Genomic DNA, 17,530 nt, shown 5'->3' with positions numbered 1-17,530 from the left:
TCCCCCCCAACCCCTGACAGATGCATACACCACTGCATGGAAAACAGCATTAATAGGAAAAAAAAACTTGTGTCATTCCAGAAAGAGGCTGAAGAGCCATTCATTGCCCCTGCCTGGCATCCAGAAAGCATTCCCATTTTAAAAGATGTGCACTTTTCAAATGCCCAATCCATTCTGCAGTAGTATGTTTAATTGCACAGGAGGCTTATTGTTTTAATGACAGTTTGTTTAAAAGGGGGGGGGCTCCATAATTTATGGATTAGCAGCTAAAAGTTTAGTCTTATATTTGTTCCACTGTTTCAGCAGTTGTTTGCAAAGGAATTCTCTTCTCTGCACAGCTCCTCTGATTAAAAAGTAACCTCACTAGATTCCCAATACATGTTTGAAGACACATTTTCCTTGTTTTGTTGTACTGGAAAACTTGCCAACTGAACCTCCATCCTCCTCCCCTCTGAATCTCCTCTAGTGGCTGAGATCCATCTAGTACAGACAAAAAAATCATCCCATACCGAGAAGCTGGCTGTTGGCATGCTTTCAAATACCTCTCTCAACACAGCAAGCAGGCAGTCTCTGATACTGGTAACATTGTATATTCCCACTGAGAGATAATCATTAGGAGTCTGATTGCCCTTTCCTGTTTGCACAGAGCTAAGGCCTCATCTTGCCTGTGGATTTTGCAAGCTATTTGCAACAAGTTTCTGAAGTCAGTAGCCAAAAAAATAAAATGGGGGGAAAAAAAAAAAACCTACTTCCCCCTTTCCTGGCCTCTTTCTTATTTACTTAGCCAGATCAAAGGGCCTTTTCACCAGGCTTGTATGCTGCTGAAGTCATTTCAGATCATGAACAATGGTGAACGAAGTCTGAAAATAGCTCCCTATAGGGCTGGAAAGGTCCCGAAAAGATTCAGATTCTCTAAAGTTCTGAATCCATTGCAAGAATATTGGCCAGCCTCTTCCTTCTGTATACGCACACACGTGTGTGCATGCACACACCCCACTTTTGTGATGCATCATCCTGCCCCCCACCATCCCCTTTCTGCTTTACATCATCTTTCAAGCAAAAAAGGCAGGAATTGGTGGGCTGATATCCACTAGATTGGAACATTTCAAGTGGAATTCCCTCTTAAGAGAAAATTCTCAACCACTGGCTGGATCTGAACATACAGTAAGACAAAGGACAACGTAGGTTAAAGCAAAGTTCTCATTCTGGTTTATTAAACTTGATCTGCTCCACCCACCAGGAGATCAGTGGTGGCCCAAACAGGATCCAGTTTAGAGCAAACCAGAGCAGAGTGGAATGCCAATTAATGCAGAGAAAGCGACTGCTAAACAAGCAGTGAACAAACAGCACCCCATTCTCCATTCCCACCTTTGCCTCAGTATATGAAGGCTGGAAACTCAGGTAAACTTATCACTCTTGTCTGCAATCACTTTCCCCTTTCCTAAATTATCTGATATAAAAATACTTAGGCAATGGGCCACACCCTGAACATCTATTGTCCTGGAAGATGTTAATTAAAGCCTGGCTTACTCTTGCAATAAGGGACTGCAAGTTTGAACAGTGAATCATGCTACAGCCCCGGCCTTTTAGCAGGGCCCTTGCATGATCCAGGAACCGCAGAGCCCAGCTTTGCGCTCTGTTGTAAAAATCAAACCGCAATCAGCAGCATAACTAGAAAACTGGCTCCTTCAGAAAGCAAGTCATGATCTTACCACACCACAGGTACAGGCTAACAACAGAGAAAGGATCCTTGTTTAAAGACAACTTGCTACAAGGGGGAAAAACAGACCGTGCTTTGCTTGTTACAGAGCTAAAAGCCACCAGCCTAGAAAAGCAGTTAAGAGTCTGCTTACCTGATGGAGCCATATTCAGGAGGATGCTGATATCTCATCATAGGCCCATCGGATCTCCCCTGCTGGCTCATACGGTGATCACCATAGAAATGTCCAGGGTCCTGAGGTTTGCAGTTCATGGGTGGGGTGGACATACTTTTATATGGGTACTCTGGCGGAGGACCCCTGTGCTCCATCCCTTTCATGTTTGGCTGGGGAGGCGTCTGCACTGAGTTTTTGTAGAAATCATTGGAATTGGAGTTCTTGTATGGGTCATTTTGCTGCTGAGAAGAAAGAGAAGAGAGCGGAGACAGAGGAGCACTTGTGACAGGTGCGTGGGCCTTGACACCACTGGTGGCCAAGGACAGCTGCATCAGCCTTTCACTCAGTGAGCGAACATGCCCTTGCTTGAGGTCCTTGAGTCCTTCATCCTGATGGACCTTCCCAGGGCTCACTCGCTGAACTGTGGGCCGCCCTTCAGTCCTCATCTTTTGATTGGTTACCCCCGTTACATAAAATGCTGCCCCAACACTGGCATGCTGCTGGCCCCTGAAATACTGCGACTGGACTTTGGCTTCCTCATAGGTAGGGAGGTCTTCACTGTTCTGAAGTCTTGGAGAGAGCTGCTTCTCCATGATGCTGTTGTCCACCTGAATCTCCTGGCCCTGGGGCTCTTGTCGGGCAGCATGAGTCACAAGCTGATGGTCCTGGGAGCTCAGCCCGTCATTCTGAGACACTGGACTCCCACTGTTGTTGAAAGGGGGTGCATTTCCTGTGGCTTGTTGATGTAAGGCAAGAAGGTTACGGTTGTCATTTGGGTTTCCGTATCTGAGCTGCTCCTGCAGCAGACGCTGTAAAACTGTCGTAGCTGTTTGCTCTTCTGAATTCCTCATCTCAAACTGTGGTGCCTTTTGAGTGGAATGCAAAAGCTGCCCTTGACCTAAGGAGAGGAGACATGGTTATTAGCTCGAGTGGATCAAGCAAGGGCCATTTAGGAGCAATGGCTTGAAATACTAGAAAAACGCAGGTTAGATTAGAAAAGGTTTTCATAACAATAAGGGTCATTACAGCTGTTAGATGTGGAAAGGACCTGCCTGCTAAGGTAGCAAAGCCTGTGGAAGTGATGTAATTTCAAAACTTATTAACTACAAGCTGTAGAGCTATGTGCTAGACAGCCAATTTTTTGCTGGCTCAAAGACCTGTAAAATGACTGAGCCACATCTACACTACACATATTACCCCCAACAGAGAACTAATGGTTCACAATACTGCCATGTAGACACGGATAAGGTATAAGGATAAGGGGGAACTCCATGAATTCTGTTTAAACTGTGATGTCTAAATAACACCAGTTTCCCCCTAAGCAACTGCAAGAGAGAAGGAACTGCCAGACTGAGGCACACAAAAATTAAATTCTTAGGCTGAGTTTAGATCTAAAAGTCCAAAAAGATAAAAATGTAATTTAAAAAAAAAAATCTATAAAAATAAATGTCAAGCATGTGCACAGATCAGAAGGGCTCAGTGATCAATAACCTTACAGATTCAGATTCCCACGGCATTAGGAGTTATGGGTTTTCAGCACTTCTGAAAATAAGGTCCATTTGGACGCATAAGAACTGACGCTCCAAAAATCTATGGTCTCTTTCAAAAGTCTGAGTAAAATCGACTTGTCCTGGTCCAGGGATTAAAATCCAGGTCTTCTGAATTGTATGAAATCTTCTTTTTGTGCCTTAGCTACAAAACCACCTTGCTTCCACATCTCGCTCATGACAGTTTTTAGAGTAGATATATTGGTTGCGAACTACCGCCTGTGCTTATACTGTCAAGAGAAAATGTTCTTCTCCAAAATCTAACACAGAGAACATTGAAATGTTTCTTATTCCATAAAGCTTCCTCATGACCTCCACACTGTGGCACTCACACACACACTAATGCTAACCCTTTTTTAAATCAAGTGTGAAGTGGCTACATACCTATTTCCTTTTACTGAGAGTCCCTCAGTCAGAAGGAGCAGTTCCAGTACATAGGAGGACACTTGGCCGCCTTCTGCAGGTCCAAAGTCACCGCTCAGAAATGGCCTCTGTCCCTTCAGTAATTTGGATCACTTGATGCTCTCTCCACTCCCAACAAAATTCTAAGGAGAAAAAAAAAACAAATTAACTTTAGCCACCAGTTAGGACACCCAGAACTACCAAGCTTGGTCAATAGTGCTTGTCAAACCTTCATGCATTCCCCATTCTTCCCAAACCCAATAGTTTTGGTCCCTTTAAGGTGAGACAATCCCACTGCTCAACAATGCCTACTGCTGCTGCTTGATCATGATTTTTGCCTTGAGAACAAATGCCTCATTTGTGTGTCTGAGTAAAACATGAAGAATCATCTCCCTTCCTGCACCCCGCACACCCTCCCTGTGATTTTTAAATCCAGTTGTTCCCTTGGGGTGGGGGGCTGAGAGGGAGATTGAGGAGGAGCAGGAATGAAAGCTGCAGTGCTGAAAACGATGCTCTGGGCAGATGGACCTCTCAGTGGTACTGCACATGTATATAAATACGTACTATACAATGTCTCCAATGGATATAACAACTTTTGTCACAGGAACTCAAAGCATTTCATACATAAATGAACTAAGACTCGGGATGTCTCTGTGAGGCAAGCAGGAGAGCATTATCTCTATTCTACGGCCTGAGAAAATGAGGAACACTTGCTATAGGCTCCACAGAAGTATAGGACAACCTAGACATAACTCCCAAACCTCTTCTTACACCCCTGTATTATTTTTTCCCTTCTAGGAGGAAAATCATGACAGAAATGTACAATACTTCGAATAATTTTGAAACGAGAAGACAATAAACAGATCAAAAATCATATATTATGATAAATCAATATATGATGTGGGTTTCACCATATTTGTATTCAGAGCCTGTAGGTATTTTAAGAGCAGACAATTATACACAAAGTAAAACAAAGCAAGGAAAATGGGGAAAGTGCAATTTCTGGAATGCTGCAAAAAATAAATGTACAGATGCCGTGAAAAAATGCTGACATGGATAATTTGTGTCCATCGTATTATGTTCACACCCAACAAAAATTATAATAGATCTGTAAGTTAAATACTCTGGAGTGTCTGCAGCAATTTCAAGGCACAGGAACAATATCTAACTGTGGAACAAGGCTGTGTTGTGCAGTACAGTACAGCACTTGCAAGATGGTGGCTAGGAACAAACACCTAACATCAAATTCTTAACTAGTGACTTAGTTTGAGAAGGGTATATTGAAAACAGCTGCCAACAAATATGCAGCAAGAGATCCTTTAAACCAGGCATTAAGATAGCAGATAACAAGGGCCATTTCTAGCCTATTCAGTATTGCACAACCTAAGTTCAAGGATTCTTAGTCCCACTCATACCATCATCTAATCTTTGTTAAAAAAAAAAGCTGCCCTAAGCAACCTTTTTTATGAGAGCGTAAAAAGGTTTTTATCCTGTAATATGATGCTGCTTTCCACCCAACTATTCCTTTTTGTCTCTACTGGCCACATGTAGTTTTTGTTTGTTTTAATAGGAAGATACAATCCACTTCGAAGGAAAAGTCCACAGATCTTGCCTCTCAATTCAAAAGATTTTTTCTCAACAGAGCATTTCAATTTGTGTGCATCTAACTCCCTCCTATTAGGCAGGAAATAGTATAAAGTTCTGTGCAGTCATTTCACACACAGACACACATGCTTTTACATCAAGACTATGCAAGCTTCTTGCAACGGCCCGGTGGAACAAGCAAGGCCACACTGAAATCCAAAAGATTACCAGCTTTGATTAAGGACCACTCAACTATTCCCTTAGTACTTTGGGTCCAAATTGCAATCCATACCTGAAAATCTGGAACAGAAGAATCCAGCCACACTATGGGGAGATCTCTGGCCAGTGTTCACTCTGAACTCTAGCTATTAGCCATGTGATAAGCCCACTTTGTTAGCTCCACCTTATCCATTTTTATTATTGCCAAACAAAACCTTGTGCAACTGCTGCAACAAGATTTCTGGATTCTGTTCTTGCGAGTCAGCTAGAAATGTTATGGCAGATCCATTTAGCTGAATATTTTAGACAATCAAACATTCAAACAACTGTGAAACAGTACTGCAGCCCAGGTGGTGTTTATTTTCGATTCTACCTTCTATTTATTCTGCTCTCTCTCCTCATGTCAAAGATTTTTGCATCAAAACTACCTGAAGCACCCTAAACACACTGTCAAGGTGGAACTGGCAGTTTTGTCAGCTGGTATCTGAGGAGGCTGGAGCATAACATTTCCTAACTTATGCTATAAAGTAGTTTGTGCTGACACTTTTAAACGGATATCTACAGGCACCAGGCTTAACCCATTAAGTTCCAAGGGACATTTCACATTTATTTTTCAGTCTGCCAAACTCTGCAAGACAATGCTGGTTTCCACGTGGTTCATGCTTTCTCCACAAAGGTCAGAAACACGGGTTATAAAATGAATGTTTCAATTCCAGAGCACAATTCTGCTGCAAGGAACCAGGGAGAAGTGAATTCTGTGGTTTGAATCTATGCTGGCTGTTTTTAGCAGGCTTCTCACCATGTGTTTCTAGCACCCATGAAAGCATTGTTCTATGAACATTAACATTTCTCCGTTCTGTGGCCTTTTTTTGTGGTATTTAGTAGCAGAAGAAACACTATAAGTCCTATTGGGTCACTGAAGACAAGACTCACGTTTGCATGTCATTTTGTAGACATGTAAAAGCAGAGGCGCCTACTTTAAATGCCCTATAGTTATGCCATAAGACACTTGTCACTCACCCAGTCAAATTGCCAGAGATTTAATGAAGAATTTTAAATGGTTACATTGCTCAGCTGTCAGAACAAAGCCCCATGTTTCTGTGCATCACACACATCTTCTTGAATTAAAAAAAGAAGCAAGCTTAGACAAGTAAAATGCTCACCACTCTTGATAAGTGGCTTTAATACTATAACTAAATTAAGTTGCATGGAGCAATAATGGCCTCACAGGTGAAGGGAAGCATCTCTCTTCTTACGAAATTAAGTGGAATGTAAGATTCCCTGTAAATGCCGCCTGTACATACTTGCCCTGAATTACCGTTTAGCCAAGAAGCTAATTAAATAATGCGTCAGGTGAGATGAGAACAGGTTCACCTCCTCAGAAGGGCTGACGTTCACTTAAGCACATGCAATTGTAATGCTCAATACAAAATCATCTATTCAAATAAAATTACAAAACACAGACTTTATGGGCTTGAACTCATAAGCAAAATATTTTCAGCCTCTTCAAAGGGTGGGTTTCACAAGTGGCCTAAAGGCTTTTCTGGCCGATACCATGTTCTGCTTAGTTGAAGATATGGTCTTGCTGGCTCCGGCTGGCTGCAGAGGAATAGTGTGGAGATGCTCAGTGAGAAAGTGATAGTCTTGAACTGCATCAGAAATGAAGCGATATCTCAAGAAGTACTTGGATACTGTGATAAAGGGGTGAAGGGATGCAACAAGAACTAGGTAACAGCAGAGCTGATAGCTCGCATTCGAAGTAACCTACCAGTAAAAAGACAAGCTTCCCAGTTTGCCACATAGATGAGACAAGGGTAGGTAGGATAAAGTCCATATGCATATGTACATACTTTGAAGAGCCTAGATATGTTAAGTTCCTAAGACGAGGACCATAAAGTTACGTAATGAATAATGCAGGTTATAACTAAATACTCTTAACTATACTTTACCCCTTCCAAAAAGATAAAATACCGTTGTAAGGATTACCCTTATGAATAAAAGTTTACTCCAATGAAAAACCTCAGGGCCATACACCCACAATCCCCAGAAATCTGGTATTCTTTTAGCAAGCAAAACTTCCCCCAAATGGATGTCGGGTTTGGAAACCAAAGGTACATACCATTAGCACGAACTTATCGCCTAAGTTCATGCACTGTCCTAGCTCCAATTCAACCTTCCCTTTCCAAGCTGCCCGTGTCTGCTGACTGTCTCAAATGATCTTGCAGGTGTGGCACCCAGCAGGTGCATGACGTGATGTCAGCATTACTCATTTTCATACCAGAGGGACAAAGTCACCGTACAAAAGAGAAAAACTTCCTCCTTTCAACTAAAAACAAAGAACAATGCCGCCCAGAGTAGTCCAAGTATTATACATGCTCTTAACATTAGATCATCAGGCACTACCGCAGCTGGCTTCAGGACCCTAGGTAGACTGATCATCATTCATATGACTGACTAGACAAATCTAGAGTTGAGTTTTAGCAAGAATCAGTTCATCTGACAGTGATCAACTTACTGGAAGTGGGTCACAAGGCCATAAAGGCTCAGCAGGCCTAATTGAGAGTTGAGAAAACCCAACTTGTACCAGCCTAAGAAAGAGAAGTCATGGCATCAGAGAGAGTAAGAGCCTCCTGAGGTAACACAGCTGAGGACAAAGTGAAAACACCTTCCCTGTTCTCACTTTGCACTCTTCAGTACCAATTTCCTTACTAGGAAGGACACTGGCAAGTAACTTTAGTCCAACATAATTTAGATTTTACAGTTTAAAAAAAAAAAAAAAGGAAGCAGGAAAGGGTCCACAAATCTAAATGTCAGTTGAAATGTTTTATGAATCTGAGTTGCAGTATTTCACTAGAGAACTGCTACAGGATTTAAACATTCCCTAGAAGCATAGGAAAACTAGACTCAACAGTACTGCTGGGAAGGGTCAAGGGCATTATTCCTGACATCCTGGTCAAATTGCCTGACATCCTGGTCAAACTGCAAGACCTGCTCATTTAAAGTAATCCTGCTTTCTCCACTGCTTGCGACAGTCTTTTGTTCACGTTCGAAACTGCTAGTGTGTCTGGGATCTATTACACGGCTACTACAGTGTACAGAGGAGCCTACAGTTGAAGCAGCAGACACAGTCATTCCTGCACATGCACTGTGGTTCCACCAAAGTTAATGGAGTTTTGTCTAGGGACTGGATTTCACTTTAAAATGTTGACACGGTACAACTAGATCAACCCTGCATGGATTTAGTTACACTGGTGCAAGTTTTTGAATATAGACCCAGCCTTGCATCACATTAAGTCACAGGTAAATCTGGTCCCCGATGTGTGCTAAGCCAAATCCACCCACCTTGAACATCACTGGCTTTTTCGTAACCATCTTCACCAGGTTATTCAGAGCAGCTTTGTGAATTATTGTCAAACCCAAACCGCACTTTTAATTCAACATTTTAGCTTGCGCGTTCAGATCACTCTACTCCTAGTACTCAGGCTGTGCTCCGTTTCTGTCGTCAGGAGCCCCGTCCCACAAGTATCCCAAGCATGCAGCAGCGTCATTTTTGCTGCATTGTGTGGTTTCTTCATTCCTTTGCTGATTTAGTCCAGACCTCTCCTCAGGGCCCTCAGATAATGAAAACCATGTGAAGTTAAACTGCAGTCTTCAAAACGCATGAACCAGTTTCATCTGCATTATCAGGAGGGAGCAAAATGCTTACGGCAGATCATTTGGCCCTACCAATCAGATCAAAACATTAAATTGTTTAAGAAGAAAACATCAGAATCAGCTTCTACATTTAAAAAAAAAGCAAACATCAACCCCAAAAGCTTAAAGCACAGAGACAATCAGCATACATTCCCCAGGCAGACTGTTATTCTTGTGTAGTTTTTCCTGATACTAAGTCTGAATGTTGCAATGGGCCTAACTTAATATAAACTGGCAGAGGAAAGGTGAGAAAACTACTAAATCGTAATGAGAGCATAGAATTCCCTGCTTTTCCCAATATGTCACAGCATTAAGTTTGTGTACGTCCTGGTTTTAGCAGCCCTTGCACCTACTGAAAAGCTCCCTGTTCTACAAATAATTCTGCTGGAACTGATCATGCCTAGAATTAAGGGATTCATTATTGGGAGGAAGGTTTTGGAATCCAGCTCTTAATTTTGGAGAGAGCTATTTTTAGAAAGAAACTGAGCAAATACATATTTGACCATCTAATGGGTAAATACTGACAACTTCTAAATGATTCATCATTGTAATGGACTGTAAATGGACCTTTCTGAGAGTCTACGTACGACTCAATGAGGGGGACTGCTCTACTGTGGTAGCACAGGGACAGCCCTAGGTCACCAACAAGCCCATTTTGTCATATCAGTGTGCATCCTCTGTTCAAATGATGCTCTGTAAAGCTGATCTTAAAAAAAAACAACCTATTCCAGATCTCCAGGTATAGCTCTGGGAACTGCTAAGAGCCAAAGGACTTTGTTTACTAGTATGCAATGTAGGCCTAGTAGGATTTTCCACTATAGCAAATTTGTCTGCCTGCATTACTCCATATGCCTGTGCATCATCCTGTTTTTGTGCTAATGTGTGTCATGAGCTTGGTGCTCAAGTGTCAGGCAGATGACTTTGGTCAAGAAGCCAGGAATTCAGAGGTGCATGCACACACACACCTTGCACTTGTGTAAGTAGAATAGGTTTTTAATCATTGTAAATCTTTTCATATCTGATTTCTAGTTTAAACCAGTAACTTAGTCCTTATCTACATGGAGATGCTACATCAAGCTGATTTTTCACTCAAAAATGCAGTAACTGAATTATAATAGAAACAAGGGCATCTGCACCTCTGTTGTTCTGCTTTAAAGTTGTGTCTTAGTTAAGCACTGAATCCACACAACTCTGTGCTTGGTACAAATTAACTACTCTGCGCAGACAGCCCATGGGGCAACACACTGTCACTCAGCTCTATGATCTCTGACTTTTCTCCCAGTACATTATGGGCTGCCTATTAAAAACTATCATGATTTCTGGTACTTCTGTGATTCCTCTCCTGCTATTGTATTCATTTTGTCAGCACCATTTCCATGCTGCTGTCAGGCAGCAGGCTAAGCATGGCCTTCATGGCAATTATTTGTACAAACAGGATGAAACACAGGCCTTTGAAGTCAAGGCAGCAGGTGGGTTGGGCTTTGTAGTTTGTGTAAGGCAGTTGATGCCACTGATATATGGCTAATGGAGGAGGAGGAGCAGGAGGATGTAATCAAACAGGTCCTTCAGAAAGGCATTTATCTGGGTACCTCTGCTGAGTGAAGCACCACTTCTGGGCTTGGTCAGGCAGTAGTGACTTGGAGGGAGAGAAATTAGTCAGCACTGGGATGACCAGGAGTGATGGCTAAACATCAGGATATCAAAGGCCACCAGAGCTGCAGATGCAAAACAACAGCACAAGAGCTCCTGTCATTGTGGAAAAGCTCCCCTCACCATCTAAAAGTTCAGCACTCCACTTGTTACCAGTTGGGAGCTAACTGGTTTGGTGTTGGTAGATCCACTGTCAGGGCTTTTGCAGTGGAGGTTTTGCTGTTGTCCCATGACATAATGCTTGGCATTGCATAGGAGCTTGGCAACTTTGCATGAATGGGGTTCTTCACCTGCATAGAGCCTGTGATTGTGTACGTGAACTTATTTGCCCTTCACACCAGGGCTAAGATTTCATTTCTCCATAGTGCAACAAGGCCTGGCTGATTGCCATAGAGGATTCACCATTAATTTGAAATAGCCTGCAAAGGTCCATGGTGGCAGGACATTTGAGCCTATCTGCTAGCATGAGAAAAGGGAAAGCTTAGGATGAAAGTCTGGAAAGGATCTTCTTGGGTTACCAAGTCCAGTCCCTCACGGTCACAAGCAACCACATCATACAACCCATTGCCATAAACTTATCACCCAGACCGCTATAGATATAAATGGAGTGGTGATTCAGCTTATTATCTGCTTTCCTGGATTATCATGTTTTTTTTACTTGGGGGCCAGGACACAAGAGAGAGGTTTTTAACTTCATGCTGAGAAGCTGCAGCCCATCAAAGGAGTGTACTTTGGTAGACACAACAGTAAGCAGCAGTGTCTTGTGGAAAGGTGGGATGTTTCTCAGTATTACCTACCACACAAAAAACATGAACCTGATGTATTCTGCACACTGATGAAAGCAGGAAGAGATCCTAGGAGATTGGTGGAAGGAGAAGGCGGAAAGCGATTTTCTGAACATTATGGGCAGCAGGAAAAGGGGGCCTCTACAAAAATGCCCTGAGTGGTCACAAAGACAGCCTGAGATGTGCTCCTACCATGAAAGCTATTCATACTGGGCTCTGGGTTCCTGCTACAAGGGTTAGTTTTGGGCACAGAATATAATAAAAGAAATGTGTTTAGTTCTACTAGGAATGTGCAACAAGTGAGAATTGATGTTGTCACTGATGGGTTAAGCGGCATCAAAATGAACGTTCAATTTTAAAAAGCCATAGCGAATTGTTCCCTGAATAAAAACAAAAACAATTAAACCAGCCCATGGTACAAACTTATGATCAAAGACTTGTGACCTGAGGTATGGCTAAACAAAGGCATGCATGCTCACAAACTCCTGTAGGTGATGCAGGCAAAAGGGATCTTCTCATCCCACCCAAGGTCTTGGTTTTACATCGTAATCATATTATATACATGTTCAGTTGTTACAGGGGAAACAACTAAATATTAATATGATTTTCACATATTTTGCTTTAAAATGTAGTTGAATGATTTTGGACTCTGTGGCACCTTTTGGAGCTCTGGAGGTTTTCTTTAATAGAAGCTTGCTATTTGTCATATAAATTAAACAAGTCTCCCTGGGAACTTAAAAGTAATGGGGATAAAGGTATGAATGGCAGAGCATCCTCTGCAGAAAAGCAAACTGAGGCCAGAGTGGTGTGTCAGGAAAACACACGAGGATTTGGCTGTTCCAAGCAGGGAGACAGCACTTGCATTTTCCACATCAAATCTATGACATGACCTGTCAGACACAAGAACGAGACCTGTCAGACACTTGTCATGGGTAGCCGAAATAAAATTAGGTAGCCTGTTTAGCATCAACTTTCCCTGATAAATCACTGAGCGAGATTCCAGCACAAGTACCTCATTTACTTAGTCAGCATAGCAAATACTCATCACAATATTAATATATTTTAAAACAAACTTTGGATAACTCTATATTGCATGCTGCGTGCAAAAGGTGTATTGTTACTGTTTCCATTTTTTTTTAAATGTCACTCATCAACTCTAGCAGAGCAAAGCCATAAATCCACTCTTCATTCACTGATTTTTCAACTGTTTGCTTCACAGTGAATGGCTATTTATTTACTCATTTCTATGATAATATCTGGGTATGTTATTTAGAAAACACGCCTGGGTGTTTAAACACAAATTACATTGCCTTTGCAAAATTCCACTCAGGGGGTTTAACAGCAAGAAAGAGATCGACTACACTATATATTTAAAATGTAATTGACTTTATGTTCCTCACTGCTTTATTACTTACTGCTAGGTTAGATTGAGAGATTTTTGCCTGAGCTCCTAAAATTTAATTTACAATTGAACAGAGCAGACTTTATAAGCAAATTATAGGAATACTGTTTTTTTATGTCTCCCACTATATTTAATTGTAAAGTATTCATATAGACAAACTGCCAATCAATAAACTAGAGGTACGCAAAGAATGAAACAAATTATTTTGCAAAAAAAACCAAACAAACTCAAAGCCTTCCTCATGGCACGTGGCCTGTAGGTTTGTGTCTAGGATTCTGCGATCCAAAGCAGCTTCAGGACTCCCTCTCTGGACTAAGAGAGCTTACAAATGAGTGCATCATGTGGTCAATCTGAATTCAGAGGAAACTCAATTGCCTGTTCTCTCATAAAGACAATGATCTAAATATAGTTTTCAGCTGATTAAATTAATATGGAGGGAAAATAATAATTTAGTGCCCAGTGCACAATTTTAACCCCCAATATGAAGGAGTTAAACCCCAGCGATGCCCTCTGGGGTACAGAACAGGAAAGAGATAAATGGAAGTCCACCCAAGTAAACAACCCTGAGTTAGACAAAACAAGCAAAAAAATAAATAAAATTCCTGGAAACAGAAAATTATCCAGCTTATTGTGGACTGGATTCAATGCAATGGGCTGAATCTCAGTTCTTCTGCTGACCGGCACTTTATACTGACAGCTACGGGCAATTTGGATCACTTGTACAAAGGACCAAGACGGCCAAATCCTCGCTGTATTCCAGTTGGATGGAACAAGGAGAGCCTTCAACCTCATTGCTAGTCAACCGAGAATGGCTGTTCTCACACTATTGCAAACACTTGGTCTCCATGGAAGGGGGATACCTAGCAGCAAACATTGGCAACAGAGGACATTCCACTCCCACTACATTGCCCACAATGACAGGGGAAAAAAATCTTTAAGGCTTTTTTTCCCCTTTTAGAAAACCTTCTGGGAGATTTTCCCCAACCAAAAAAATCTGCCCCTAGCACCAAAAAGCTGTGAAAATAGGGATGCATGCTTAAAAGTATGTGGGGGGAAGGGAAGAAAGCATCCTGTTTCAATTTTAAAAGTATTATGTGAAGAGGGAACATCATCCAGGGGTGGGGAACATTTACCAGTCCAAGAACAAGGACATGATTTCCCTTTAAAACATGGCCTAAGCCATACAACATTCAGCTCTGGATCCAAAATCCATATGTTTACAGGTGATAGACCACCGGGGTTTTAGGTCAGGCCAAGTTCTAAAACAAAATCTTATTAGCATTTAGAAACAGTTGTACTTTCAGTGGGATAAAAATCAACAGCACTTTTAAAAAGCCATCAACAAAAGTGAATAAAGAAATGAGAGTGAGTGGCTTGCCCCTAAAGAGGTTTTCAAAGATGGGTTCACTCATGGATAAACCCCATTTTCATATTAGCATGGAAGAGGTAATTTCCCATTTGAACTGTCCTTTACAATTAATAATCTGAAATAAAGAAGCATTGCTATACTTTTAATATATTGATGTTCTGAATCATTGTCAGATACCTGGCATCATGTCAAAAAAAACAAATCCGTCCCTGACAGGAAATCTGGAGGTTTACTTAATTGTTGTGTAGTGCAGAAGAGCCTTGTTTGTGGACCAGAAGAATCTAATTGTGAGAGGCACTGTACATGGACTACTGTATCCCTGTGTGTGAAGTTTACCCCCACTGACAAACTCATCATTTCCTGCCATGTTCAGCAGCAAAAAAAGAAGAAAGCAAAAAGAAAGGGAATTTGCAAAAATCACGTGTTTTACTGACATCATTTGGAAAGCATGGCACCAAACTGCTGTCGTCCTGTTACCACATGCCATATGAAGACAATTGGCTTAAAAGGGGGAGAAGTGAGGAGAAAGAGAGAACCAATGTTAAATTCCCTGTATGTCTATTCTGAGAGTCTTGGGACTGTTTTATAAACTGAATGATTTGTGCTAATCAGGATACATCTAAAAGTGCAAGCCTTCATTTACAAACATAGATTTTATTTATCCCAGACAGATCCCTACCAGATGGCAATGTTTGCACACATTGTTAAGCCCAACTTGAAGAGCCCAGGCATTATGAATCATTTTGCATTTAAAAAACAAAACAAAACTTTAATTCCTTTTGGCTATTATTATGAGTGCCATATATTCCATCATAACTCCAATGGAACTTGACAAAAGTGGTTCAAAGTGTCTTCCTGGAACTCCCTCGAATGTAAAGAAGTTAAAGAATTAAAAATAATCTCTAAAGACACCGTGGTCATATAACGTCATTTGGGGAGGCAGCAGAGATAAAAGGACTTACCCACACTTTCTGTATGAATCTCATATTTATAGCATACCCTCTCCAGGCACTCAGTCTAGTAACCTATGAAATGTGATTTTTTGAACTTAACTCTCAAGTATTTACAAATCACCTGCCCTCTTACACTGTTGAGAACCCAGGCATTCAAATCACAGGTAAGGGATGGCTTACTGACCCAGCTATGACATTCAGCACTAGAGTACACACCATACACTCAATTCACAGCTGCTTGATAGTCTGGTTGGCAAAAGCCAAAATAATCTTTGCTCCGTTTCCATGAGCAGAAGAGAGCCAATGATGTCACATGCCACCTTGGAAGTGCAGAAGTAGCATAAAAGACGGCACACCGGCTCCATAGCTTGCTGCTTGTGCCCTGGGACCCGATTCAGCACCCTGCCAATGGAGAGACTCAGTCTCCAGCCAAAACTGAGGGTCACAAAGATGAAGCTGAGACAGCGGCCACCCTATAAATTCACAACCAGATTCACAATCATTGCATTCTGCTTCCCTGATGAGCGGTGCTGGGGATACAGCAGTGCAACCCACAGACATTTGCAGGACCAAGACAAGTTCTTGAATTGGGGCATCAGTCCCCTGGAGGATAATGAATTAAGAGGCTCAGGATGGTTTCTAGTTATAGTTCTGTACTTCGTGACCATTATTATGATTCTCATGTGAAAAGAAAATTAGTAAGTTTTATGGAAGTCACCATTCAAAAACCATCCAGTCCAGGTAACCCAGAAAGTCTAGGCCTGGGATAAAATTCCCAGTTGTCTCCCACTGCAGACAGGGCAGCCAAACAGAAATACCAAGGTCTGCAGATCTCAGGAGATCCACTGGTTTGAAGGATACTGCCTCATCACCCCATTCCCAGGGAGGTGAACAGGAAATCTCTCTCACTTCCCTTTTGGCCCCCTCTCGAAAGCAAAGGAAGATGAGCAGGAAACGTAGCAAACTCAAACATGGCATTTCCTGCATTAGCTACAGCAAAACCCAGCTGAAAGGAGAAGGCTGCAGAAGCAGCCAGGTCTGCTTTAAGGGGATGGTATGCCTTTCAATACAGAACCATGATGCTGCAAGGAGAGGAGCAGTCCCTGCACCCTCCGGATAGAGTATCGCACAGCTCTCGCTGACACACAACACTGGCAGCTCTCACACCGGACACGAAGGGCAGAGCGGGGGGGGGGATCAAGTGACAAGCACACAAGACTAATATAATAGCACACCTGGACCACAATGTACCTGCAAGATGGTTGGACGCTAATACACGAGAGAGAGAGAGAAGCGAACCACAAAATGTATCGTTGCCCTGCTTTGGGCACGGGGTTTCATGCAGATGTTCATGCTGTATTGTCACTCCTAGGTATAATAAAAACTTGCTGCAATCATTAACTTCGTTTAGGCTCTGTACAGCCCCATGCACATCAAAAGTGCCTGACAATTAAATATCCTGTTATAGACAGGCCCACACCTGACTTCTTGGGCATGGGTGACCAACCTTTTACATGGAAGAACAGACAGTAGAAACACTTCTGTCAATGTATAACTATTTTCAGTGCAGTGACAAGAAATCTAGCGAAAGCCAAGATGATCCCGGCGCACGTATGAAGCCACTCTCCCGCCCGCTGGCTAACCAGAGAGGACTACAAGGGGACTGAATAGCAGCCTTCAGCTCCCTAAAGGAGGGCTCAGAAGAGGATGGAGCTGCTCTCAGATGACAGAACGAGGAGCAACTAAGTTGCAGCGACGGGAAGCAAGTTTAGATTAGATACAAGGAAAAACTTTCTCCCTAGGAGGGTGGTGAAGCCCTGCAACAGGTCACCCGGAGAGGTGGTCCCAGACAAAGCCTCGGCCGGGATGACCTAGTTGGGGCCCGTCCTGCTCCGCGCAAGGGGCTGCGTGAGCTGTGACCCCCCTCCCCGGTCCCTGCCCACCCTCCAGAGGCAGAAGCAATCCCGCTGGGAGTGTCCCTCAAACCGCCCCCAGTGCCGGCTGCTTTCCCCGCCACCAGCGCAGGGCCGCGACCAGGGGCGTGGCGGTTTT

The 17,530-nt window shown here is 42.5% G+C and overlaps 1 protein-coding gene across 5 annotated transcripts in view; it reads right to left on the bottom strand.

Annotated features, from left to right (window-relative positions):
• Window positions 1-17,530, bottom strand: part of AMOT (angiomotin) — a 77,472-nt gene that overhangs the window by 40,193 nt on the left and 19,749 nt on the right. For 3 of the 5 annotated variants that reach the window (XM_025210823.1, XM_006029367.3, XM_025210824.1), the window contains exons 2-3: window positions 3,806-3,966; window positions 1,854-2,772 (exon numbers count right to left, since the gene is read on the bottom strand). In XM_025210823.1, the coding sequence (XP_025066608.1) occupies window positions 1,854-2,725 (872 nt within the window). In that variant the 5' untranslated portion in view covers window positions 2,726-2,772; window positions 3,806-3,966. Of the gene's footprint in view, window positions 1-1,853; window positions 2,773-3,805; window positions 3,967-5,699; window positions 5,753-7,745; window positions 7,825-17,530 lie in introns of those variants that run through there. The other 2 variants (XM_006029366.3, XM_025210822.1) reach the window with 2 other exon arrangements.

Source organism: Alligator sinensis, unplaced genomic scaffold, assembly GCF_000455745.1.
Source record: "Alligator sinensis unplaced genomic scaffold, ASM45574v1 scaffold521_1, whole genome shotgun sequence".
NCBI classification, from domain to species: domain Eukaryota; kingdom Metazoa; phylum Chordata; order Crocodylia; family Alligatoridae; genus Alligator; species Alligator sinensis.
The sequence above is the reverse complement of the archived record's forward strand: the minus strand, read 5'-3'. Positions and strand labels throughout refer to the sequence as shown.